The 27,004-nt window shown below is 41.5% G+C and overlaps 1 protein-coding gene across 2 annotated transcripts in view; it reads right to left on the bottom strand.

Annotated features, from left to right (window-relative positions):
- Positions 1–27,004, bottom strand: part of gli3 (GLI family zinc finger 3) — a 164,502-nt gene that overhangs the window by 14,602 nt on the left and 122,896 nt on the right. Inside the window, exons 5-10 of one of the 2 annotated variants that reach the window (XM_062021461.1) lie at positions 26,267–26,478; positions 22,129–22,284; positions 13,653–13,854; positions 7,399–7,618; positions 6,770–6,883; positions 4,749–4,889 (exon numbers count right to left, since the gene is read on the bottom strand). In XM_062021461.1, the coding sequence (XP_061877445.1) occupies positions 4,749–4,889; positions 6,770–6,883; positions 7,399–7,618; positions 13,653–13,854; positions 22,129–22,284; positions 26,267–26,478 (1,045 nt within the window). The remainder of the gene's footprint in view (positions 1–4,748; positions 4,890–6,769; positions 6,884–7,398; positions 7,619–13,652; positions 13,855–22,128; positions 22,285–26,266; positions 26,479–27,004) is intronic. The other variant, XM_062021462.1, reaches the window with a different exon arrangement.

The following is a 27,004-nucleotide window of genomic DNA, read 5'->3' as shown; positions in this document are numbered from 1 at the left end:
CTGCAATTGGCATGTGTAATTCAGCACGCTCTTTTCATCTTCCACCGAGATACTCCACAGCGATAAGCGGCCTAATCCTTCTCCCGATCAAAAAAAATCTGCATTTTACCAATTAAAGGCCTGCGCCTGCAGTTACAAAAGGAGGGGTGTTTGGGAGGGGAAGGGGGAGTAAGTACTGCGCGCCTTTAGACGGTGCCCGTGTTTATCTCACACATAAGAGGAGGCCATGGCGGCGTGCAGCTACCGCCCCTTTATGGGTAGCGCCACCTATGGAGGTGAAGTGAACAGTCCTGACGAGCTGGAGAACACACACATGGAAGTGGAAGGTAACCCCAACGTAGGAAGAATAGCAGTAAAACATGGTGGCGGGCGGCGGTACGAGGGCATTAAGGGAGTGTGGGCATGTCGGCATGTGTGCAGAGAAAAAAAGCCCACTTCAAGCGAGACATTAAAGAAGCCACCAAGGCCTTATCTTGAAAAAGTCATCCCTTAGAGGGAAAAGACGGGAGGGAGGGAAAATGAAAGTGAAAATAAGAGAGGGAGAGAGAGGTTCAACGCCATTCCCTGACAAAAACTGGGGGGAATGGAGAGGAGAGTCCAGCCGCAAATGGAATCAATGAAAGAAATAAACAGCGGCAAGTAAAAGTGACACCCGCCTCGCTTCTGCTGACTGGGTAGGCCAGATAAGTGAGCTAAATTGCACAGATCCGATGTTTATCTTATCGGCGGCGGCGATAAAGGAGCGCGGCATGGCGGTGACGGCGGCGTGTCGCGGCGAGAGCATGTTTGAGGGTGTAAAAATATGCGCCCAGAGCTTTTGAACAAGGTGGAGCGCGACGAGGGTGGTGTGAAGAAGGCTTAATTCCCGAAATGAGGCCAAGCACAAAGGAGAGGCGACGTTGGAATGGCTTTGAATTCCTCTGCGAGCCTTTTGCTTGTTCAACCAATCACATTTCTCAGTTTGTGTCCACCCGTGAAACTGTTTTCATGAACTCTTGTTCGCCTGCTTGCTAGCACAAACTATTGTGATAAAACTTTGCGGGAGAGGTACTTTTATAGGCACCGACCTAATTCCGTCAGTACTACATGGTATTGTTTCACATAAAAAATCAAACGCTGCCATATTTCGCTATCTTTGTTGCATGTGACGTCACGTCCGGTTGCAGACGTCGTTTAGCTTTATCAAACGCCACCTAATAAATAATTTGCTCTTTTGTGATGTCACTCACCAAACAAGCAATCACAGCAGAATCAGTAAGACTGCCTCTAGGTAATGTTGCAACTTTCCATGCCTGATAGAAAATGCTTGAACATACAATATGGCTTCACTTTTAAAAATGCCTTAGTTAGATGCATTGGATTTGCTATAGACATGCTACTGATTAGCATCAGCGATTTTACATGGCAATTTATACACCTCCAAATTTGGTAATGAAAACGAGAACTAAGATGACAATCAATCAGCTGGTGTGTAATAAGTACGTACAGAATAAACCCTTTTTAGGGCGCAACAAAAGCTAGCTTCAGCAAAGACTACTCCCTGACTCGGCAACACTTCTGCCATCTAACTTCTTGAAATTGCAACTGCATGCAAAATCTGCTACATGCAAATGAGACTTAGAAGTGTACGATAAAACAACTAGATGGCACAGTTTTATTATCACGTCACTGTTAATAAAAAATGAGATTTTACTATTAAACAACTTAACGTTTATTAACACATTTGAACACACACAGAAAATTGGTATTGTTATCGATTTCCAGGTACCAGGAATTAGTACTGCATCATTTTAAAAAGGAAAGGTACCCATCCCTAGTCTCCCCCAGCTTCGCACATCATGTTTGCCCATTTTTCTTTGCAAAGTAGCTCCAGTTTTGTAGATGGTTTTTCAAAAACTGTTTTGATTTACAATGAAAAATGTAAAATCCCCCAAAATATATTTATGTTCTTTGGTCCTAAAGGGACAAAACATGGATTTTTTTATAAAACCACTGTATGAAGGAGGGGCAGCACGGTGGAATAGGGGTTAGTGCATGTGCCTCACAATACAAAGGCCCTGAGTAGTCCTGGATTCAATCCCCGGCTCGGGATCTTTCTGTGTGGAGTTTGCATGTTCTCCCCGTGACTGCGTGGGTTCCCTCCGGGTACTCCGGCTTCCTCCTACCTCCAAAAACACGCACCTGGGGATAGGTTGATTGGCAATACTAAATTGGCCCTAGTGTGTGAATGTGAGTGTGAATGTTGTCTGTCTATCTATGTTGGCCCTGCGATGAGGTGGCGACTTGTGCAGGGTGTACCCCGCTTTCCGCCCGAAAGCAGCTGAGATAGGCTCCAGCACCCCCCAGCGACCCCAAAAGGGACAAGAGGTAGAAAATGGATGGGGATGGATGTATGAAGGAGCACAATTTAGTATTGAGCCAAATTAGTGTTTTTCAGCTTTGGTCTACACTTAAGTCCCATCCGAGTTCTTTTTTTCATGTTTACCCCCTTCAGCTATTTGAGAAGACAAGTTGGGAGAAGGGGGAAGGGACTCTCCATTGTTTGCTTATATGGATGGAAATCCCCCTCAGTCCATCAACGCGACCACCCCCTCTTCCAAGCCCTGCGCGTGCTCGTGAAGGGACCCACTGTGGTCCAAATACTGTACTTATCCTATTACTGGGAGAAGGTTGGGGGGGAAAAGCCAGATAAGAGCGTCGGGGCTGTTGAATTAGAGGGCATGGATTCTGTAGGCAACTTTTAATGACATCTGAGCGCATATCTGCATGTGCATAGAAAACAAGAAATATATATATATATGTATATATATAATAAAAAAATAAAAAAAACAATTCCAAGAAAATGGATTTTGTTCATAATCAGGGATGAAGGTTTGCGGGAGGCCACCTGCTGCGACTCGCGCAGGTTTCTTCCTCTATTAGGACGCCGCCTCCCCCTCCCACGATCCCCACCCCCCGCTACCTTCCCCATCACTTCGCCGGCTGAAACAGGGGCAAGAAGTTGTCAAGATCCTCGAGCGTTTGAGCCGAGCCCTTCAAACACGGGAGGCAGCCCATTCGGAGGTGAGGATATCAATTATAGATAGAGGTTACCACCACGGCGCAGGATTGCCATGTCAAGACGCAAACAGACAGCCGTGGAGAGCTCTGAATCTTTCTATCATTTTGTGCGCGTGCGTGTGCGTGCGTGTGCGTGTGTGTGCGTTGCATCACCCCTGGCTCGCATCTTATTGTTACGTTCACTTCTCCACCAGTGTGACAGGGGGCAGCACAGTGAAGAAGTGGTTAGCACTGTGTCTTTATAGATACAAGTTTCAGCAACTACAAAAACATGGACTTTGAACCTTGACTGCCCTACTCTGGTGGGCAAACTACAGTCCGTGTGCCATAATGTATGTACTAACTCATCTTCACGTCATCGTCTTTTTGCTCTTTGCAATATTGTTCATTAACCTTGCACATATTAGTTATTTAAGTACTTTTATGTTTATATTTTCAGTTAATCGTTATATTTATTGTTTACAGTGAACAAAGAGAGCCCAGTATACTAAGTAAATTTTTTTGTGTCTTATAAACATACTTGGCCAATAAAGCTGAATCTGATAATATAGCCCGTCAGGCTTTTTAAATCTGGCCTTTGCAAATAAGTTTTTTTTTAACCTTTAACATCAACTGTAGCCAATAATGCTTTTATAAAATTATAAGTCTTGAGCTATCCAAATTATTCCAAATGGTTTCTGTATTCAGCGCTACTTGACGAAGACCGACACAGAAGGCGGTCTATCCAAGATAAACGGCGCCCAATACTTTTCAGTTCAGTTGAGTTGAGTTTCAGTTTATTTCGAACATGCATACGATACAATGTAATGCATCACGCATTTCCAGTTATTTCATTACAGCACGTCCGAAAAGGAATAGGAAGAAGCAGAGCTTATTTAATCCTACCCCTTTTCATACCATAGCAATTTTAGCCAATTTCCTTGTTCTCTGTAACAGAACAGTGAACAAATAAATAATAAATAAATAATATACCATAGTAAGCAAACAAATAATAAATACATAAATAATCTTTGTCTCAAAAAAAAAAAAGAGTTCAAGATGTTCATCATAATTATTGTTCTGTGTACTTTATGAACACTTGTAGTTTGAACTGTCTCTTAAACTGAATCATATTGGTGCTTTGTTTGATTTCTTTGGTTAATCCATTCCATAATTTAATTCCACATACAGATATGCTAAAGGTTGTAAGTGTTGTACGAGCATACAAATGTTTTAAATTAGATTTTTCTCAAAGGATATATTTATCCTCTTTTGTTGAGAAGAATTGTTGTACATTCTTGGGTAGCAGGTTGTAGTTTGCTTTGTACCTAATTTTAGCTGTTTGCAAATGCACCAAATCGTTGACTTTCAATAATTGTGATTCAATAAATAAAGTGCTTGTATGTTCTCTATGTCCAACATTATGTATTATTCTAATTGATCTTTTTTGTAACACAGTTAGTGAGTGAAGTGTACATTTGTAGTTATTTCCCCATATTTCTACACAGTAACTCAGATATGGTAAAACTAGTGAGCCGTAAAGAATATGTAGTGATTTTTGGTCTAGAACATGTATTTCTTTATTCATTATTGACGTGTTTCTTGCTACTTTATGTTGTATATTTTTACATGAGATTTTCAATTCATTTTATCATCCATTATTACACCCAAAAATGTGTTTTCTTTTACCCTTTTGGTTCACTTCTTACTTGCACTAGCTGCTCCTGGGTATCGAACTCGCGGCAGCAGTTCTCCCAATGGCAGTTGGTCTCGTAAACCACCTCAGGTTCCTGTTTGCCATCGTCCTTGTCGCCCTCCTCCTTCACCATAGTCATCCCATCGGGGTGATCCTGCAAACCGAAGGGTTTCGTTCAATAGGAGTATATATATAGGAGGACCTGCCTTATGAACCATTTGGCACTGGCAGCGACCCTTTTGAGTCTGGCCTTGAAAGTGGTGCTGAAAGCCCGGCCTCTTGTGTTTTACTGCTTTTTCCACCACAGAAGCTGGGAGAGTATTTAAGGAATCTGAGCCTCTCTTCCTGCTGCAGGCTGCTCCATTAGCTCCCATATATTTCATTGTCACCGGCTGGTAACTGAGCCGCAGTCTGGGCCTCCACCTTCAGCTCCACCCGCTGTTAACATACTTACTCGGCCCGCTAGCTGCACTTGACTGTTATTTATTAGCACTTTGATTAAAGCCAAACCAACGTTTCCTCAAGCACATAAAAAGTAAATCGAGCTGAAGGTAGAACGGCAGCTGCTCAGCTCTTCTATTGTTGCAGCGTCGCTCACAATTCAAGCAATAGCACTAAAAACTACTGTAAAGCAATACATTTGCCAGAAAATAGATTATTTTTATGTAGTATATTTTAAACAAATCGCTGTGGCTAACAAAAATTGGAACAATATTTAAATGTATTTAAAATAAAAATATATAAATACTATTAATATAAAACATCTTTATAGTATAAAAATATTTTCCAGACTATAGTTGTTTTTTTTTACTATTTCAATAACATTTAGCAATAAATCTATGAATTTAAAATTCCAATATAAATATAGTGTAATGTGTTTTTTAAAACCAACTCAGAATGACTGCATACACAATGAGATGATATCAGAAGAAAAACAACTGCATGTAGATTAGATAGTAAATAATCATACCTTGAAATATGGCATTCGTTATATAAATTAGTTTTAACTATTAAAAAAGAACTTAAAATGGTGAATAATGGCTACAGTGTGGTTGTCAAGTTTAAGAGATGCAATGCAAGTGTAAGCCACGGTGAGTGTTATTGATTTTAATCAATGGCTGTGATGGTGATTGAAATTATAAGTAATAATATCTAACAATTATACATCCTGTTTTTGTTATGGAAATAATTTAGTTTCTTATTGTTTAATGTTTTATTTACTATTATTGACATTATTATCATCATTACTATTGATACTGTTGTTGCTATTCTTAATTTTTGTTTTTCCTTTTTTATTCTTCTCATTTGCTCTGTAAACTTGTGTTGGAGTTGGGGTTGTTTTGTATTATTTTGTTAGACTGATTAACATGTAACTGTTTTTAAATAAAATAAGTGATTGATTAAAAATAGTTAAACATAAATAGAAACATAAATAGAAACAATAAATATATAATATACACTTTATATTTGTAAAATTAACTAACATTTTAGTATTAAGTATTGTAGTATTTTCAGCAACAGAAGCATAGAAAGGTACAACCCTTCCAATAAATAAAAGTCAGGACATGCTAAATGGAAAACAATTTATACAAAAATGATTTCAATTGGTCATATTATCAAAACATTTAAGGGTAACAATCATCGTTAAAATATAGAACAAAGAACATTTCTAGTAATGCCAGTACATTCGTTAAAATTCCTACTAGATCCAGCCTTTTTAGTTCCAGTTAACTTTTTACGTTTTTTTTTACTACGGGGATTTTTTGAGCATGTCTTTTCGTTTATGTTATTTCTCTAATGTATGTGCAGTGAGTAATGTGCAATGTTCTAGGAGCCGAGCAATACTGTTGAGATGGTATGCGTGTTTGCTGTCATTGTGGCTCTTCAGGCATTTATGGCACGATTGCATGAGTCTAAAACAATATTCCCTAAGGGGGACATTAGTATATTGTATTGTATTCCAGTTAATATGGACTAAAAAACCAAGTTAGCAATGACTGCACAGGAACATAAAAGACAGTGGAGAATTACTACCTGTATGCTGACCGCTCCTGGGCTTGGCAGATCCTCCTCTGGTTTCATTTTGGAGCGCTTGTGGTGCATCGGGTCGCCAGTGCTGCTCACCGCAGATTCACTGGTTGGTTTGATCTGTAGACCCAAACAAGATTTGGGAACTTAACTCTTGCGCTTAATTGTTTTCAGCATCCTTTTGGCTATTTGCAAGGAAAAGGATCGGTTTCCACGGTAACCTGAGCTTCAGGGTAATTTTGTATGTATTCAATTTTGAGCACTGGCACGTGGCAGTGGAAATAAAGATTGAATATTGGCCTGAAATGTGGGCCCGCACAAACAGTAAGGTTCAGGTAAAGGAAAGTAAAAGTCCTTTGGATCCATCCATCCAAGTCAATACTCCCTCTGTGTGCCCCCTCCCTCTCTTGTGATTAATGGAGTCAGTGGTGGGATGTGATGCTAACAAGCCCCTAGTTGTTGACGGCGGCCGTAGGCGACGTTCAGCAGCCTCCACGCAAGAGTCGGCACAAGAAGGTGGAACTCCCAGGAGGAAGGAGAGCAACTCCAGCATTCTGCTTTGTCCAAGGCATGGCTGGCGTGCGACGGGGCTATCTATTACCTGTGATGATGAATGGCACAGGCGCGCCTCTCACCTGTGAGGAGTCACCGGAGACGCCCGACCGCTCGCTGGCATGAAGCCCGGCGGCGGTGAAGCCAGACATGGGCCTCTGGGTGGCGAAGGCCGGCGTCGGGTGGATGAGCGGGGGGCTGTGGCCGAAGGCGGAGCCCACGATGCCCGGCTGGCGGCCCATCAGCTGCTGGTGCATGTGCAACGCCACCGGCGTGGGCGGGTAGGCGAAGCTCAGCGCCGGGCTGGTGAGAGACAAATGACAACATGAGAGAAACCTCGCAATGAGGTGTCGGGCCAAAAGAGGGCACCGGCTGAGTCAAATGGATTGTTCTGGATTGCTGCTCATCCCTGAGGACAATCTGACAGGAGACAGTGCGCTAATGCTGGAACCGTGAGGCCGACGGCGAAGCTTTAGCACGAGGAGTGTTCAGCTTGTTAGCACGTGGCGACAACGTCACCCTTCTAGAAGGCAATGATCCAAATGATAAATAAGTGTGAAATAAAGCTGAATTAATTCACTTTATTTATGTCCTCTTGCTGGTGTTCACCTTTAGTCAAACCCTTGCAGAAAACAACTTTATTTCGAGTGCACAGTATTTTCACGCAGTTTCTCAAATGAAAATATAGCGGAACCCGTTTATGTTGACGCCTCTCAGACTGGCTGACTGTCAACATAACTGCACTTGCACGTTTACTTGAGACATCCACTAGAGATTATACTACCAGTGGCTAAAAGCTAAAAAAAAATTTAAAAAATTTAGGGATTTTGTGAGTTGCTCCAGGTTAATACTACCACGCTTTTATTTTGAAGCTTATTTGGCAATGAACAGGAAGTCTCTGTGTACATATTTTAATGCTGTGTCACTGAACAGTGCTTAAAGAAATCGATTCACATTCGAATTGCGATTCTTATTTATTCCAATTTTAAATGGATAATTTTGTAAAAATTAATTTTTTTATACATTTAAAAAAATACATCTTTAGTCCATCTGCGGCTTACTCTGCACGTATATGTGATACGTCAGTTTCTGTGACCTGTAATGAAAATGTTTTACTATAATTTTAATACCAAATGATATATTCAGAGAATTGGTTTGCATCGAGTATCTTGTCAACTTGAGAATTTATTCCGAGCCGAATCGTCACCACAAAAATCGGAAACGAATCGTGAGTTGCTGTCAGACGGATATTCCTGGTAGTTATATTGCTCTTGTTGTTTCAACCTGCTTTGATGGGGAGGAAGTAGACAATGTCAACATATGTCAACATTAACAGAGCCATTTTTCATAGAAATTATACTTTCGAGTCTCACATTTTATGTCAACAAAATTGTGTCGTCATCAACTGAAACAGTGTTGTCAACATAAGCGGGCTCCATGGTATGCGACTAATTTATACATGTATTGAGGCAGCACTTGAGCAAGCAACAGCCAACAAATACGTCACATTGACTCAGCAGAAACAGGCAGGTAATTACTCACAACAGCAGTGCAACTTGTGGTATCAATGGAATAAATGTTATAACTATAAGACCCTGACACAATTGCACTCACTACTGCCAGGGTCCTTAACGATTGATTAATGGTAACAAAACACGTAACTATATACACAGTGCCGCAAGGCATGCTGGGTACTGCAGTGGCAAACAAACCATCATGTGACACCTTTGTTTTTCTTCTCATAGAATGAACTTCAAAAGCTAACTTCCCTGAAGTAAAAACAAAACAGTCTCCACCAATTAGTGGTGTCAAAAAAAAAAATCTAAAATCTAATTTTTTAAATTTTTAAATTTATTTTAATCTGTCCTGTCCAGACACTCATCACAAATCATATTGTTTATGTGGATGCCCATATCTGCTGTACAAATATTCTTTGTAAAAGAAAGTGTTGAATACTTCTCTTGTTGTCTTATTTTTGTAAATGTTTGGGTAGCATTTTGTTAAAAAAACAACAACAAAAAAAAGTATTATTTTAAGTAATACAAAGATTTATCAGAGCTGAGGAATGCAGTTAAATTTAGAACTGGCACCTAATGTTATAAAAAAAAAGTATTTGTTTTGAATCGAGAATCGGTTGGAATCGAAAATCGATTCTGAATCGAATCGTTACCCCCAAGAATTGAATCGAATCTTGTGGTGCCCAAAGATTCCCAGCCCTACCACCAATGGTCAGTGTGCACAGAGCCGCTAAACACACACGAGTGTATCACCATTCATCGTTGTGTCTCGTTCTCACTGCGGCCCATAAGTCTGCCATTCTTATTACCAGCGTGGAAGAAATCAATGGGCCGAGACGCATTTGGGGGCCCATCGGCTTGTCATATCACTCATCAGTCCGCGGGCTCGGCCTATTTGGGTCCTGTCACCGGCACAGTGGCTAAAGCTCTGCCGTGTGATTGATCAGGCTCTTCCTACAGATCGCTGATCAATGGCTATGGGTGGGACCATGGATCTTTCCTCACTCGCTCCTATCTTGTTTTCTTTTGCCGCCCATCGCTCGCCTCTTGTGATGCCTCCACGGGCCGCATGACTGACATGAGCCGCCAGGGAGGAGGGCTGACTGGCTGGCAGGGAGATGCTCACCCACACGGGGGCTTGACATGGACATTAACTCCTTCTTGCCCACTATATTATTACAAGCAGGCTAAACACTGTAGTACCTCAACTTAAGAGTGTTTTGAGATAAAAGCTGTCTCTTGGCTAATTGTTATGCTTTAACTTGCAAGCAAAAGTTTTGAGTTCCAAGCATCCCCGCCATTAGTTGGCATAGCAACAGTTAACGCCGCCCAAAACATCTGGGCTTACTCGCTAGCATTAGCGTATAGCTAGAGATCAACATAACTTTGTTTTCCAACCATGTGAAGTAAGAAAGTGGGTGTTAAGGACAGTGCTAAGAAGAAGAAATATAATATATTAATTGACTTTAAAAAATAAACCATCAAAAAACATGACTCAAGCGTGTCGCAACTTAGGGAAGCAATTTGAGCGTATCACTGCTGGTCTGCACCATACTGAAGCAAAAGGGGTCTAGGACCAGCCAAAAATTTTAAAATAGTATCTAAACGGCTGACATTTAGCTATACAAATATGGAAAAGCTGCTGATGGTGTGTTTGACGGAGAAGCAGCTGGAAGGATGTGCCGTAGAAGTCCACTCTCTAAGGTAAATATTGTATATTGTACATTGTTACAGTACACACAGGCATGGCCGTTTTGAAAAGGTGGGCCCCCTACGTCACATTCTGTTCACATCCTGTACACACCGGTGCGGCCATTTCGAAGAGCTTCGACGGTTAGCAGCACTTCTGATGAGTTAATCTCCACAATTGTCGTACCTTGCTGTGTCAGCCTGTCTTAGAGATCACTTTGTGTGATCACAAAATGCTTTAAATGTGTCCAAGCTTTGGACTGCTAGACAACTACTGAGCTAGCGTTTTAGCTACGTAGTTAGCCTCCGGCTTGCTGCCCCCTTCAGTTCAAGGGAATTTATAAACGAAGGGGGCTTAGTTTCGCATCAAGTCTTTAATTGTCATGAGAACGAAAAAGAGGCCACAGCGGACATTTGTTACAGCGAAGGAGAAGGCACTACCGGGACACAAGCCGATGAAGCATCGCCTCTCACTGCTTGTCTGTGTGAACTCCCAGAGTGTTCAAGAATGCCACAAATATTCCCAGACAAAAGGTAAAAATGATTTTTCGTTTTTTTCAGTGTGTCTGTGTTTGTGTGTGTGTGTGTGTGTGTGTGGACATTTAAGCTTGCTGTTGTTGTGTTGTTTGGCTGAAAAAGAGATTGTCGAGCCATTACTCCCCTGCTATGTTGGTTTGATATATATATATCCATCCATCCATCCATTTTGTACCGCTTGTCAGAAATGCTTTATTAATCCCCGAGGGGAAATTAAGATTTTCAGCACAACCCAATTCAAGAGCAGACAAACATTACAGGGAGACAGAATAGGATTGCTGACGGGTCTGCCCACTTCCGGCGCCTCTTACAAAAAAGGTGAGAGTCTAAGCCTGGGCCAATGGAAAAAAAACTAACAGCCATAGCACACATGTGTGTAAGAGGGAAACATCAAAGAATACAAAGGACAAGGATATATACATTATAGTGTCTACAAAGTGTAGTTTATTACTAAAATAAGGACTTTTGTCAAGGCTAGTACCAATGATTTATGTTTGCATTTATTCTTATTGGGAACTCTGCTTACCGTATTTCCTTGAATAGCCGCAGGGGCGCTAATTAATTTAAAACCTCTTCTCACTCCTGCGGTTACCAAAACCATGCGGAATGAGCAAGCATGCTCTAATTATTTTAAAACCTCTTCTCACTCCGGCGCATACCTTATCATGAAAAGCACATTTAATAAAAAAAAACGTTATTATGATCTTACCTTTACTTGTAAATGGGTCCATGTGCAGCTGCTTCTGATCAAAGGCAGTCTTTCTCATCTTTCTTCAATTTTAAAAGTCTCTGGAGATATTCCTTTAATTATTACCTCCTGCTTCGATTGAAAGTCCAGTTTAGAAAACGGTTTTATTTTAGATATGTAATCCTCCATGGTAAAAGTGCAAGCAAACAATTGCTGCATGCTTGCTGCTTGTTGTCTTCTTCTGCAGTACCTGTCTCCTGCAGTACTGGTAGTCGCAAGAAGGATCACTAGCGCCCTCTACCACCAGGAGGCGGGAGTCATTTAATGACTCATATTTGACCCGGCGGAAGTGCCAAGCATGCGCTAATTATTTTGCGAAACGAATTTGACCCGGCTGTAATTCTAGGCAGGCGAATACTATATTCCCGGCGCCAATTCAAGGAAATACGGTATCTATACAAACATTTCGGATGGCGAACCTGGTTGAAGAACCAATTAACTTCGTAAATCTAGGTTTCACTGTACGTCATTAACTACTGTACTTGTTACTGTATTCAGGGTTTCCCCTTAATGTAATATATTGTGACGTGCCGCCACGGCATTTTTATAACCGCCACACCTTGAAATTAAAGGCTTCCTTTGTACTTGAAAACGAATGGAAGTAATATAATACATTGTAGCCCCAGAAAAACTCATACAAAGTCTGACGCTATTTGTAACTTTTATTACCAATCTTTTATTATCAAGCACAATTCCAACGGGTTTTACCTCTCATAAAAACACTTTTGTCTCCTTAAGTCTTTGCTTCTCCGCTTCAGCCTCGTTAGTCAGGGACATCGAGGGACAGAAGTAGAGTCTCTAAACCCGACTACATTCTATAATTACACCAGAAGAAGATGCTAGATTTATTGCTAGATGTTTTTAATTTTAAAAAGTCTTTAAACACTTGAAAAAATCTCAAGAAAGTACCCTGTACAAAGAGCAGCAACAATTGACAATATGGCATCCATCCATCTTCTACCGCTTATTCCCTTCGGGGTCGCGGGGGGTGCTGGAGCCTATCTCAGCTACAATCGGGCGGAAGGCGGGGTACACCCTGGACAAGTCGCCACCTCATCGCAGACAATATGGCAAAACGATAAAAAAATATGTTAATACTAATTAATAGTAACAAATGTGTTTTAAATGTATGCATACATTGTATGAGCCTTTTTAAAGAAAATCATATCATCATAGCAAATTATGCAAAATACTTGATGACGGCATTGTGACCACACCCATAACCACGCCCCCACCGCCACAGGTATCCTGGCAGTTTAGGGGAAACCCTGGTACTAAATTATATTGTATTGTCTTTACACAATATTTCTCATGTAAAAGTTTTTTGTTTTTTTTTGCCTGCTCAGTGGCCTTGTGGTTAGAGTGTCCGCCCTGAGATCGGTAGGTCGTGAGTTCTTTGGTCATACCAAAGACTATAAAATGGGACCCATTACCTCCCTTCTTGGCACTAAGCATCAAGGGTTGGAATTTGGGGTAAAATCACCAAAATGATTCCCGAGCGCAGCCACCGCTGCTTCTCACTGCTCCCCTCACCTTCCAGGGGGTGGAACAAGGGGATGGGTCAAATGCAGAGAGTAATTTTACCACACCTAGTGTGTAAGTGACTTTTAGTTAACTTTAAAAGCCCTTTTACATGTTAAAATGGTGTTGTTTTGGGGGGAGAAAGCACCAAGCAAATTGATTTCAATTAATTTCAACGGGAGATTCAAGTGTTTTCAGTGACAGAACCATATAAGCTCGTAAATTGAGGTACTGTTGTACTGCGAACACAACCATTCGCACATTTTACATCCGAAATAATCATTTAAAAGTAAAAAGAAGTAACTTTATAGTGCATCTTAGTTACCTGATGGCTCCTGCAGACAGGTGGCCGTAGGAGCCGCTGGTGGACGAGCTGGAGCGCGAGTTGTTGAGCATGGTGACGAGCGAGTTGGGCGAGTTGCGGATCATGGTCTGCAGGTCGAAGCTGTGCTCGGACAGCGGCGAGATGGGCAGCGGCCGCTTCCTGCTGGGCCGCGACGGCAGCCTCGGGCTCGGGAAGCGAGAGCCTGCGGGGAGAGGACACCAGAGGACAGACCGCTGAGACAAAAGTGCCTAATAAGTCGGTTCCCTCTTCAACAGATGACATCTTTGTCAATCACGCCACAAAAGGCTGGCGTGAGTGCGTGTTCAGCTGTCACTTGATGCACTGCTTGCATTTCATGCAGGAGAAAACAAGCCTTTCATGTTGCTGAAAAGCTCAGACTGTGTATGCTAATATTTCTTCAAGTCCAATTTGACTCGTTATTCAAATGCAATCAGTGTTGACTGGGAATACCAAAAAAGGGGGTTTGAATAGGTAAGAGGCGGTGGAAAAAAGGCGCCGCCATTCTCCACGCGCGTCGCACAAAGAGCCACGGGTGGAGATTAAAACGTGACTTTTGTTGTCTTTTCACATGGAGATGTCACAAACAAGACGGGTAACAACAGAGAGGGGGTGAGGGGATGGGGGGGGGGCAGAGGCGGCCCGAACGCGCTGAGGGGATGTGACGCTTTGTGCGCCAACTGACACAATGACTTTGTGACTCAAGACTTGGAGATAAAACATTTGGAGTTGTTTCATAAAGGCAAACAAAACCAGCTTACACGGCCCAGATCACCAGCCCCCCACCCCTCCATATTTACGTCCTCCACAATCCATCCATCTCCCACATGTAAATGCTCCGTCTCTTCTTTTGACACATCCAACGATTACAGAACGCTCCATTCAGATGGTAATCAGTGCGCGTTGCATGTGTGTGTGCGTGTGTGCGTGTGTGTGTGTGTGTGCGTGCGTGCGTGCCTGTGTGCGTGCGTGCGTGCGTGCGTGCGTGCGTGCGTGTGTGTGTGCGTGTAGCAGTCCCGTTTTGACCCAAGTTACAGCATCATGTCCTAACTTTTGCCAGCGGGGATTTGAACCGGTGACCTTCTTTTTAAAAGCGGGGCTGCAACAAACCATTATTTTAATAGTCAGCAATTATATTTTATTGTATTACTCATGATCTGCTGTACACGTTTGAGTTTGACTTTAAATACGCAACTTAATTTTTAACACATTTCTGAAACCTATTATGGTAAATTTAATTTGTAATTAAAGAAAGGTAAAAGACTGAAACATTTATGTTTTTTCATACATAATTCCACAAAGTATATAAGTACATGCAGGGTTTTCCCCAGATTGCCACCATACGGTGGGGGTGTGGCCATGGGCGTGGCTAGGGAGTGAACAACATGATCTCGTCATATAATTTGCATAATCTGTGAAGATCCATTTATTTTCTTTAAAATGGCTAAAAAAAATATACTGTACATTCAAAAATAAATCTGTTATTGTGAATATGAACATATATTTTATCAGATATAATTGTTGCTACTCATTGTACAATGTACTTTGCTTGAAATTTTTCAACTCTCTAAAGATGTATCTAATCCTTCTAAGGATTGTTTTCTCTATTAAAAACAAGTATCAACAAATATAGCATCTTTTTCTGGTGTTATTGGACACTGTACTCGTGTTTAGAGACCTTTCTGTTGCTCGATAGACAAACAGCGAGAGCTGCAGCAAGCTTGACGTTACTCTCCCTAAAAGTCGCCACTATGCCCTCTTAGGGTATATACCTCAAATATATTCAAGTAACTCCACATCGCAAATATGCGTCATCCATGTTGCTGCTATTTGATCTTAGCGCTGCTTTCGATACCGTCGATCATAACATTTGATTAGCACGTATCAGCAGACTTAACACCTTTTTCACCAGCATAGCCACAACTCTAGTCAACAAGCTGTCCCACCACTCTGGTCGCTTCGGTGTAGAACACATTAAAGCCTTCTACAGAAAGCTAGGAGTATCCAACGACGATTTCAAATTAGAAATGGTCTCAGCTGACGAGGTGCTTAAAAAATTGAGCGCGCTCCACACAAACAAGGCCACCGGCCTTGACAATATCCCCTCCAGATTCCTCAGGGACTCTGCCACCACCATTGCCCCAATCATCACGCACATAATAAACCTCTTAATTACACAAGGCCAAGTACCAAAAGATTTCAAGATAGCAAGAGTAACTCCCCTCTTTAAAAAAGGTAGCAAATTAGAACCTGGCAACTACAGACCTGTTTCTATTCTCAGTTCCATTTCGAAAATAATGGAAAAAATAGTTTATGAACAGGTCGATAGTTACCTTGCTACTAATAAACTCATGTACAAATTCCAATCCGGCTTCAGAACTAACCACTCCACTGACACATGCCTTCTGTATCTGACCGACCACATCAAACATGAGGTGGACGCGGGCAAATACTGCGGCATGGTCATGCTGGACCTTCAGAAGGCCTTTGACACCGTTAACCACGCTTTACTGTTGGATAAGCTCAGAGCAATCGGATTTGATAAAACCTCATCGAGCTGGATGCAATCTTACTTGGAGGGGAGGAAACAGGTAGTAGAGGTGAACGGCACCGTGTCACCCCCCCTCTCAGTAAGCTGTGGAGTCCCCCAAGGCAGTATATTAGGGCTTTTACTGTTCCTAATATACATAAACGACATGTCATCAGCATGCGACTGTGAATTGTTCTTGTTTGCGGATGACTCGGCCTTGCAGGTATCCGGCAAGGACAAGTCACAGGTGGAGAAAATCCTCAGTGCTGAACTCTGTAGAATTTGCACCTGTCTCGCTGACAACAGGCTATCCAAACACTTGGGTAAAACGGAATCCATCCTATTTGGGTCCCACATCAACCTTAAGAAACTCAGTGACTTCACTATAAAAGTGAGTGACATTGTTATCACCAGGAAAGATGAGGTCACCTACCTAGGTTCCATTCTAGAGGCTAATCCTTCCTGTGATAAAATGGCAACCAAGGTAATCAAAAAGGTCAACCAACGAACAAGATTCCTCTATAAAATCTCCTCTCTGGTCAACAAAAGCACCATGAAGATTCTAGCGGGAACTCTCTTTCAACACTTTTTCGATTACGCATGTACCTCCTGGTACCCTAGCACCTCCAAAACCCTCAAATCTAGACTCAAAACATCCCAGAACAAGCTAGTAAAACAACTTGCACGGAGCCTAGTCCATAAAATCAACTACACCTCCCTGATACCTAAGTACATGTCAAACTACTTCCTTAACGTAAATGACCGCCATAACCACAACACCAGGGGGAGCTCCACTAACCACGTTAAACCCAGATTCCGATCTAACAAAGGTCTTAACTCATTCTCTTTCTATGCCACATCAATATAGAATGCACTCCCAACAGGTGTAAAAGAAAGGGCATCTCTATCCTCCTTCAAAACCGCACTAAAAGAACACCTCCAGGCAACTTCAACCCTAAACTAACACCCTCCCTTCCACATCCTACCTCCCCGGATTGTAAATAATCAAATGTAAATAATCAAATGTAGATACTTATTCTTATGCTTTCTGATCTCTCTCTCTCTCTCTCTCTCTCTCTCTATGTCCACTACTTGCTGTACATATCCTACCAAGTCAGCCCTACACTGTTCCAAAGTCCATTTCTCTGATGATGCAATTGTTGATGACTGAAGTGTTGATATCAACCAAACCTAACCCTTCCCCCCCCTCCACATCCCACACCCCGGATTGTAAATAATGTAAATAATTCAATGTATATACTCTAATGATTATCTTGTGTGATGACTGTATTATGATGATAGTATACTGTATATCTGTATCATGAATCAATTTAAGTGGACCCCAACTTAAACAAGTTGAAAAACTTATTCGGGTGTTACCATTTAGTGGTCAATTGTACGGAATATGTACTGCACTGTGCAATCTACTAATAAAAGTTTCAATCAATCAATCAATCAAAAACAAGTATTGGTATGTCAGAGTTAGCCTTTTCTTGGTCTAACTCCTATTTTACTGACAGGATGCAGTGCGTCTCCCATAACAATGTGACCTCGGAGTATGTTAAGGTAACGTGCGGAGTTCCACAGGGTTCGGTTCTTGGCCCTGCACTCTTCAGCATTTACTGTACATGCTGCCGCTAGGTGACATCGTACGCAAATACGGTGTTAGCTTTCACTGTTATGCTGATGACACCCAACTCTACATCCAACTCTGACCAACACACCAGATTGTAGTCACCTGGGGGGGTGTCTAAATGAAATTAAGCAATGGATGTCTAGCAACAACGGAAATGCTGATTATCGTCCTGCTAGACACCGACACCTATTTAATAATACCACCTTAACATTTGACAACCAAACAATTACACAAAGCGACTCGGTAAAGAATCTCGGTATAATCTTCGACCCAACTTTCTCATTTGAGTCACACATTAAGAGTGTTAATAAAACCGCCTCCTTTCATCGCTGTAATATCGCTAGAATTCATCCCATTTTTGTCCACCACCGATGCTGAGATCATTATTTGTTCGTTATGTCTCATCTCAATTACTGTAACGTATAATTTCCAGGTCTCTAATGCTGCTGCTAGACTTTTGACAAGAACAAGAACGTTTGATCATATTACGCCTATACTGGCTCACCTGCACAGGCTTCCTGTGCACTTAAGATGCAACTTTAAGGTTTTACTACTTACGTATATAAAATTCTAAACGGTCTAGCACCATCCTATCTTGCTGATTGCATTGTACCATACGCCCCGGCCAGAAATCTGCGTTCGAAGAACTCCCCAAAAAGTCTGCGGGCTTTAGAGCGTTTTGTATTCCAGTACTCTGTAATGCCCTACCGGTAACAGTTAAAGATGCCTCAGTAGAAGCATTTAAGTCCCATCTTAAAACTCATTTATACACCCTAGCCTTTAAATAGGCCACTTTTAAGACCAGTTGATCTGCCGTATACCTTTTCTGCTCTGAGAAGTTATCAGGTGGCCACAGATCAGCTTCCACAGAGCGCTAGCTGTTCCAAGTTGGGACCCTGGATGGACCACTGCTGTATGCATCAGTTGGAGACGTCTCTGCGCTGCTGACTTGTCTACATACAAGAGGATCCATTGCTGGCTCCACTATGGACTGGAGTCTCACATTATTAACTGTATCCACTTGACATCCATTGCACAGGTCACCCAAGGGGGGTGCCCACATCTGCAGTTTCTCGTTGTCGCCATTTAGTTTTTTATTTCCCTGATGAGGATCTGAGCCGAGGATGTCGTTGTGGCTTTTGCAGCCCTTTGAGACTTTGTGATTAAGGGCTATAAAAGGAAACTTTGATTGATTGAGCCATTGATCAAAGTCTTTTTTCGGCGACCAAATATTCAGTGCATCACTAATCAAGAGTGCGCTATATGTAATATACAAAGATGTATATATGATTCCTAAGAATTAGCTATTGTTGAAGGACCGTTAATGACGTATACACTGTGGCGTAGTTGCATACATGTAAGATGAGTTGAAAAATAAAGTAACGTAGATCCACATTGATATCCATGTCTCCTCTACTTTACAGCCACAAAAAGAGAAGAACCCCTCCCCAAATATATTACCATACACTACATATATCAATTCATACATTATATTACTTTAATTAGTTTTTGTGTGAAAACAACACATTTTAAAGGTGTGGCGGCTTTTATTTTGCAATTATATGTAGGGAAAACCCTGATATATGTTAATGATGTACTTTCTGTCATCTCGTGGAAGAGCATGTAGTTGTTGTACTTGTTTTTAGATAAGTGAAACTGGGTAATTTCCCACAGCCCACCTGAGGATCTGTCATTGCGTTCTAATGTGCCGCAGCACAGTGATTGGGAAGCCGCAGCGCCCTCTAGGTCTAGAAGCATCTCTCGCGTGCTCATGCAAAATATTAAGGTACGAATAAGACTCCTGGATGCATCTGACTAACAAATCCGTGGGTGTGAAGAACAGTTTCCACCCTCTGGGGGTGACGGGGGGCGGGAAGGCACACCCACTAGGGTCCCACCACAGACGCAAGGCCTCATGGGAGCGATGGTTTATTAGCACACCGCCCAAAATGATGAATCGGCCAAGCGTGGAGACAGAGAGTGGAGCGTCCCGTCCCGGAACAGAACTGTCCCTCTAATTTCCTCTTGATTTATGGACAGCGTGTCCGCTTATGCACCGCGTCATTAATTCCTGTGGCCACGCAGGGTTCAGACAGCGGACTGACGGGACATAAAAAGCGGTTCTAAAAACTCTTGGCGACACACTCACGCATGAGAGGAAACATGGGGTATGTAATAGTATAATTTCTCAATATAGAACCAGTTGTAGACAACCACACTGTATCCCACTGGGCATCTTCTGGATTTTTCCCATGTATTTTAATATGTTTTATTTAGTAAACAAATGAAAAAGTGTAGCCCATTATTATTACTGTGCTTTGGGTTTTTTTCTGCTGTCAATGGCGTTTTTACTGTACTCGAACATTAGAGAAAATAAAAGTGGTAGAGATAAAAAGCATAAATCCAGACAGTAATATGGTAATTCTTGCACTAATTAGGCAGTAAAATAGGCGATCAGGCCCATTGTTTCTCAGTGAAGGTAATTACACTCAAATATCCAGCATAGGCCAGATTATCATTGAAAGCCTCATGATGGAGTCTATTTCCCCCCCACCCCCCCAACAAAGCTTTAAAGTGCTAATATTTGAGCTGGTGTGTGTGTGTGAGACCTGATGAGGCCACTTTTAAGTAAAGAGCACCGCAACCCTGCTTAAATGTGGCCCTAATTGTTTTGTTTCAGTCTATTAATCTTAAAAAGTGACAAAGAAGAAAGGATTTCCCCACATGATGAATGTCGAGACGTTCCAATTCCCGCTTAATAGCAATTAATTTTCTGATACCCGCGTTAAGTTTGGCCAGTTTTAATTAGTTTGTTCTGAAAATAGGAGAGACTTCACCCCGGGTTTCCGTGAAGGCGCCGTCCGCCAGACGAAAGAGCGCTCTCATCAAAGCGAGTGTGGGGGGGGAAGGCAGGCGTTGCGACCTCGTCGAGATTCAGCGTGCGTTTAATTTCCTATTTACACATTAAAATAACTCATTAGCATAAGTCCCCTACACACACCCCACTAGGATAATAGCTCTTTTAAATCATGTCAATGGAACTGGAGCTGGTGGCAGGTATAAGATGGGTTCTACTGGGCCCACACAGTGCACCCCGTTTACGTTGACGCTCCTTGGGCCGGCTGATCCACGCCGACATAAGCGAATGTCAACGTAACCGAAACTAACCATGCACGTTTTTTTATTACTTTAATCAGACACATAAGGTGAATTGGCAATAATATAGGGTTGACTTTGATAAATCCCTTTTTTATCGAACAGAGCTGCTGTGCTAATTTTGTAGTATGTCTTGCAATGACAATAAAGCTTTTGTACATGTGCTTATCTTATCTTATCTTATCTTAGCCTGCAAAGACTACTCTGGGACAAATGATGATCCAGAACCTTATATTTTTGAGCTTGACTATAAGGAGGATGATCTACAAGTTTTAGAAGCTGAGTGATAAGCAGATCCAGCAAGTAGCAGTATTGCTAAGTGCTTAACAAGAAACACAAGCTACGAACATAATAAAATAATCACTTACTGTAAAATGTCTGCTCTCACTGGGTTGCCAACTGATAGGATATTCATATTTTCCCATTCAGCTAAAGAATCAATCATAATCCCCACAAAGGGTTTATAAAAAGGTGCCGTCTTTTCGTGTCTTTTTCGCTATTTTGGGGTCTTTTCAGAAGTTGCCCAACTTCTCAGTTTATAGCCACAACTTTCTACTACACGAGCAGGAGGCATGATTTATAATCTACAATTGACTTTAACCAACTCAGGCGTGTGTCAATAGCTGCATAAGCTAGTTACCTCTCTATTCCTCTGCGTTAGCGGTTATAATAACAGCATTGCTAATAATTGACTAATATGCAGGTCACAAGGTTTAAATGGAGTATTGTTGGCAGTTTTGTGTGTTTATTAGAGCGCTTGATGGGCGCAATAGATAGCTCCCATTAGCTGCATTGTTAGCCACCTCGTACTTGCCATATATTACAAATTTGAATGCACAATAAAAGAAAAACATACATGTTTCTTGTCTTACAAAGGGATTGTGAATGATAAGCAAAATAAAAAAAATAAAAAAACATAGTCAGGCTGTAAATTCTATCGTATAGAAAGTCATGGTGTAAAAATACATCTGGAAATGTTATATTAGCGACATGCTAAAAAACAGAAATAGCCCAGATCCAAACAAGTGAGGCTCTGCATCACCTGCCTCTACCTAGATCGCACGTCCCTGGAAATGACCCATTTGGGTCTCTGATTTGATATTGACAAAAGCAGTTGACCATACATGCGCACTTACTGTCCATGGCCTGCAGGTACTCCATATGCAGTGCGCCGGCACCGCTGGCCGCGGTCGCCACTGAGGGTAGCAGGTCAGCAGAGTAGGGGCTCCGGTGGCCCGCCAGCAGAGCCATCTGGTGGTAGTACTCGGCGGGGGTCAGGCCTGCGTGAGGGGCTACGGGAGGGAGGAATGTTCATTTTCATTGGATGCTAGCTTGCTAAAGCAAGTGTGAGCATCACGTGAAGCGGGGGATTAGCCAATGCATGCTCACAGATTACAGTAAACGTGCATTCGTGTTTCATTCCAGTATTCCAAGCCTTACACTATCCTTCCCTCTCCTGCGTGCATGAGTATACTTTATATACTGTATGTGTGTGTGTGTGCATGCTGGCACTTATTTCGTTCAATCTTGTAGAAAAAAAGGAGGCTGCAGTCTGCAGATATGCAACCTGCTTCCTTAAAGTCTCATTGCAAGGAAACAAAAGGCCTAAATCTTCCCCGATAGATCTGCAGCATGCACCAATCATAGAGATCCCTTCTCGTTACGCACGCCCCTCTGCCTTCCTTTTCTGCCTTCCTTTTTCCCAGTCATTCCCCCTTGCTATGGAGTGCTGTAAGTCCTTGAACCGTAGCCTAAAAATAAACATCTGGCGGTGGGCTTCCTTATGCAAATATCCAATGAAAGGCTGTGGTTTTGGATGCAAATATGGAATGTGTTCACAGACCCGCAGAGTTCAACACCCCTCCTCTCTCCGGTTGGAAGAAATAAATAAAGCGACGGTGTATGCCTGCAGTGTGCGTCCACGATTGGCTGAATGGATGTAAGAAAAAGAGATGCTAAATTAATTTGATCTGGGTATTATGTCTCTGGTGGAAGTGGGGAGTTTCTTAATTGTCTCTGCTGTTCCGCCTTGGCTATGCATTTGCATTCAGCCGTAATGTGCCCCATTCAGGATGCTCGCACAGAGAAGAGCTTTGCCGGATTTCAAAATAAGAAACGTTGGCATCGGAGTGCGATCCTCGGGGCATATTATAAGTGTATGTGTGCGTTAGAGACACAGTCTTCTGGACTTGGTGGGATTGAAAACAACAGCAGGATGAGAAGCGATGATGAGGAACCTGAGGAGGGGGAGGAGCTAGCATGCCACCCACTTTAAAGCTCCATTAGATTCTGTTAATTAATTCATCATCATTTAAATGCTCGTTTTTTTGTTGTTGTTGTTTTTTGGTGGAGGAGGCTCTGTGATATACTAACAACACCAAAGCTGATGGGCTAATTAACTGGCACATTGATGAATGGCATAATTAGGAGCCCCATTCACAAGTCAAAGCCCTGTGTAGTGAGATCTTGTGTGGCGGGGCTAAAATACTTGTAAAGCATGCATGGCGGTAGAGATAGATGAGTACACACAATGCACTTTACGTTTTCTTATTTTTAAATTGATCTTGGTGCAAATGAACATAAGAAAATGTCATTTATTAGAAATTCGTTAAAGATGTCATTTTTGGTCACGTGCCAAGAAGTAATTTTGCACGTGTGCATCAAATAATAACAATTTTCTTTACCAATCCGCTATAATGCACTTTACTTTACATTTTAGGGGGTGTAAAAAAAAAAATCGATATCTGAATGAATCTCGATTCTTATTTGTAACGATTCTTAATCGATTCAAAAATATATATATATTTTTTTTACTTTTTTTTTTTTTTTAATCATTCCTGTCCAGCCACTTAGACAAATCATATTGTTAATGTAGATAATTATATCTGCTGTACAGATTTACTTTAGAAAAGAGAAGTGTGGGATACTTCTCTTGTTGCCTTATTTGTTTTTGAATTTATTCAATGTTTGGGTAGAATTTTATTAAACAAAACCAGTTTTCTTTGAAGTATTTTTTTCCTCATCAGAGCTGTTTGTCTATTTCATGGAAGAATGAGGTTATTTATAAGAGTGGCAACCAATGTTATGATTGTGAATTGAGAATCGTTTTGAATCGAGAATCGAATCGTTGCCCCAAGAATCGAATTGCTTCGAATCGTGTGGTCCCCAAAGATTCACAGCCATAGTACATAAACATGTTTTCTTGATTCTAATTGATATGCAAATAAACACAACATATCATGTGATCCTTATAAAAGACATACATTTAGGTCACGTGCCAAGAAGTCTTTGTATTTTGGACGCATGTACATCAAATAATTACATTTTTCTTTACCGACCTGCTCTAATCTACCTTATAATGTTGTTTCCTTATTTCTAAATTGATCTTGGGTGAAAAAAACATGATAACAAGTAATCCATGTTAATGTGATTCCTGTTAAAGGTGTCATTTTAGGTCAAATGACAAGAAATATTTGTATTTTGCACGCATCTACATCAAATAATTTTTTTTTTTTTTAACCGAACCAATTTAAGGCACCTAATTTTATAGGTGCTAAATGTATCACGGTGCAAATAAGCATAAAAGAACATACTTGTTAGGAATTTTTGTTCATCACGATTCTAAATCGATAATTTTCAAAACATGTAAAAAATGTATGTACCGTATTTTTCAGATTATAAATCGTAGTTTTTTTCATAGTTTGGCCGGGGGTGCGACATATACTCCGGAGCGATTTATGTGTGAAATTATTAACACATTACCGTAAAAATCAAATAATATTATTTATCTCATTCGCGTAAGAGACTAAGCAAATGTCAGCAATCGTCACACACACGTCAACCAATAAGAATTCGGCGGGGACGGGTCATGGCAGAAGTGCATTGTGGGTCATGGGATGCTACATGCTACTATGTCTGTAGCTATTAAAATGGCTCATTTCAACATAGCGGTAACTTATAAAAACTGAGAAGGGCTGAACAAAAAATGGCACCGAAAAGGAAATCATATACTGCAGATTACAAGCTGGACGTAGTGAAATATGCAGCAGAAAACGGCGATCGAGCAGCAGAAAGAAAGAAAGCGGCGCATACCAGGAGCAACAACGAGGAAGAAGATTTCATCGGATTTAGCGATCAGGAGTGACAGATTGTTTGGTAAACGTATAGCATGTCTATATGTTATAGTTATTTGAATGACTCTTACCATAATATGTACACTTATTCAGCCTGTTGTTCACTATTTTTATTTATTTTAAATTGCCTTTCAAATGTCTATTCTTGGTGTTGGATTTTATCAAATAAATTTCCCTCAAAAATGCGACTTATACTCCAGTGCGACGTATATATGTTTTTTTCCTCCTTTATTATGCATTTTCGGCGGTGCGACGTATACTCCAGAGCGATTTATAATCCGAAAAATACGGTATATATATATTTTTTTGTTGTTGTTAGTTTTTTTTTGACAATCAGTTTTTAAAAATAAGTTTTTAGGCCACATCCATGCAACCAGAAGGAGCTATTCTAACCTGTAACCTGCTTTGAAAAACTTTCATTACAATCATTATACACCAAATAATGCATTGCGAGAATCGATTTATATTGAGAATCGTGTTGAATCGAGAATCGATTCTGAATTGAATCGTCACCCCAGGAATCGGAATTGGATCGAATCGTTAGGTGCCCAAAGATTCACACCCATAATACTCATATTTATTTCAAAAATGTGTAATTTCAGATTTTAAGATATCAAACTTATTGAAAATAAATTACATTAGAAAAATCCCGTGTGACTCAAGTCTCAAATATTTTCTTTCCGAAACTGACGAATGAAAACATGATGTCTATAAAATCTAATCATCTCTTAATCAAAATCCTATTATGGACTTCAACATGAACTTGAAGGTAGCCACCCCCACACCCCCTCACGCCACCACATGGTGTAACAGTAACTGACCCTGGCGGTCTCCGACACGACTCACAGATCAAAGGGATTAGCCTCCCGCCAACCTCCCCCCGCCCACACGGATCACATCACCCTCATAACACTCCTGTGAGCTCGCTCTCCCTCGGCCCAGATAGCATCTGAGCGAGCCCCCGAGTCCTAATAGAGACGGATCTTACCTGATCCCCCCCGCCCCGGCCCCAGCGCAGGAATTAGCCTGATCCCGACAATCAAGAGCCCTGCGATCGAAGCTGCACTCATCAATTGGAGCAATTATACGTCCTTATAAGGGTCTTCCTCGCCAGTTTGTGGTGATGCGCGTCTCCACTCACCGTCGGCAGGGCTGAGGCCTCTGGTGGCCGACAGCACGGAGATAGAGGGGCTGCCGAGGGGCTGCAGGGAGCGGATGTAGTCCATGTAGGGGTTGATGTACGGGTGCGAGGGGTGAAAGGGCGACTCCGCCCCCACGGAGGGGTTCCGCTGGGGCGAGATCCGGATGAGGGAGATGTCCGAGAAGGCCGGACTGCCCGCCAGCACAGGAGGCCTGAGGGGAGAGATCAATTTAAAAAGTGATGAAGGGCAGCTGAATAGAAAGTAATAATGACATTTCGGCCTAAAAATCAATTGGGTTCTTGCCTTAACATAGAACAAAAGTCCTAATAGCCATCATTTTTCATTGTCATTCATTAGAAATTAGTTTCGATTTTGCAAATGTAAACATGTTTAATAAGTGTGTGATGCGTATCATAGGTCTTATGGGTTCAAAATTAAGCATTTTTATGGGTGCATACATTGTTTGCACCCAGCAGGCACAAGACATTAAAACAACATCAAGAACTTGATGAATTAGGTCCTGACGTTGAGCAACTCAAGCCTAATGTTGGATGGAACAACATGCTTTTTGACAACATTTAATCAATGTTGGGTTCTGACGTTGATTTGACCTTTGAATTTTGGTCATTTTCCAACCATTATTTTACAACTCAAATACAACGTTGAAACAACATGCTTTTTGACGACATTTAATCAACTTACGCAATATGTTACTGTATACGTCAGCAGCTAATAAG

The sequence above is a fragment of the Entelurus aequoreus genome, linkage group LG15 (assembly GCF_033978785.1).
Source record: "Entelurus aequoreus isolate RoL-2023_Sb linkage group LG15, RoL_Eaeq_v1.1, whole genome shotgun sequence".
Taxonomy (NCBI): domain Eukaryota; kingdom Metazoa; phylum Chordata; class Actinopteri; order Syngnathiformes; family Syngnathidae; genus Entelurus; species Entelurus aequoreus.
This window is presented reverse-complemented; position numbering and strand designations above follow the sequence as displayed.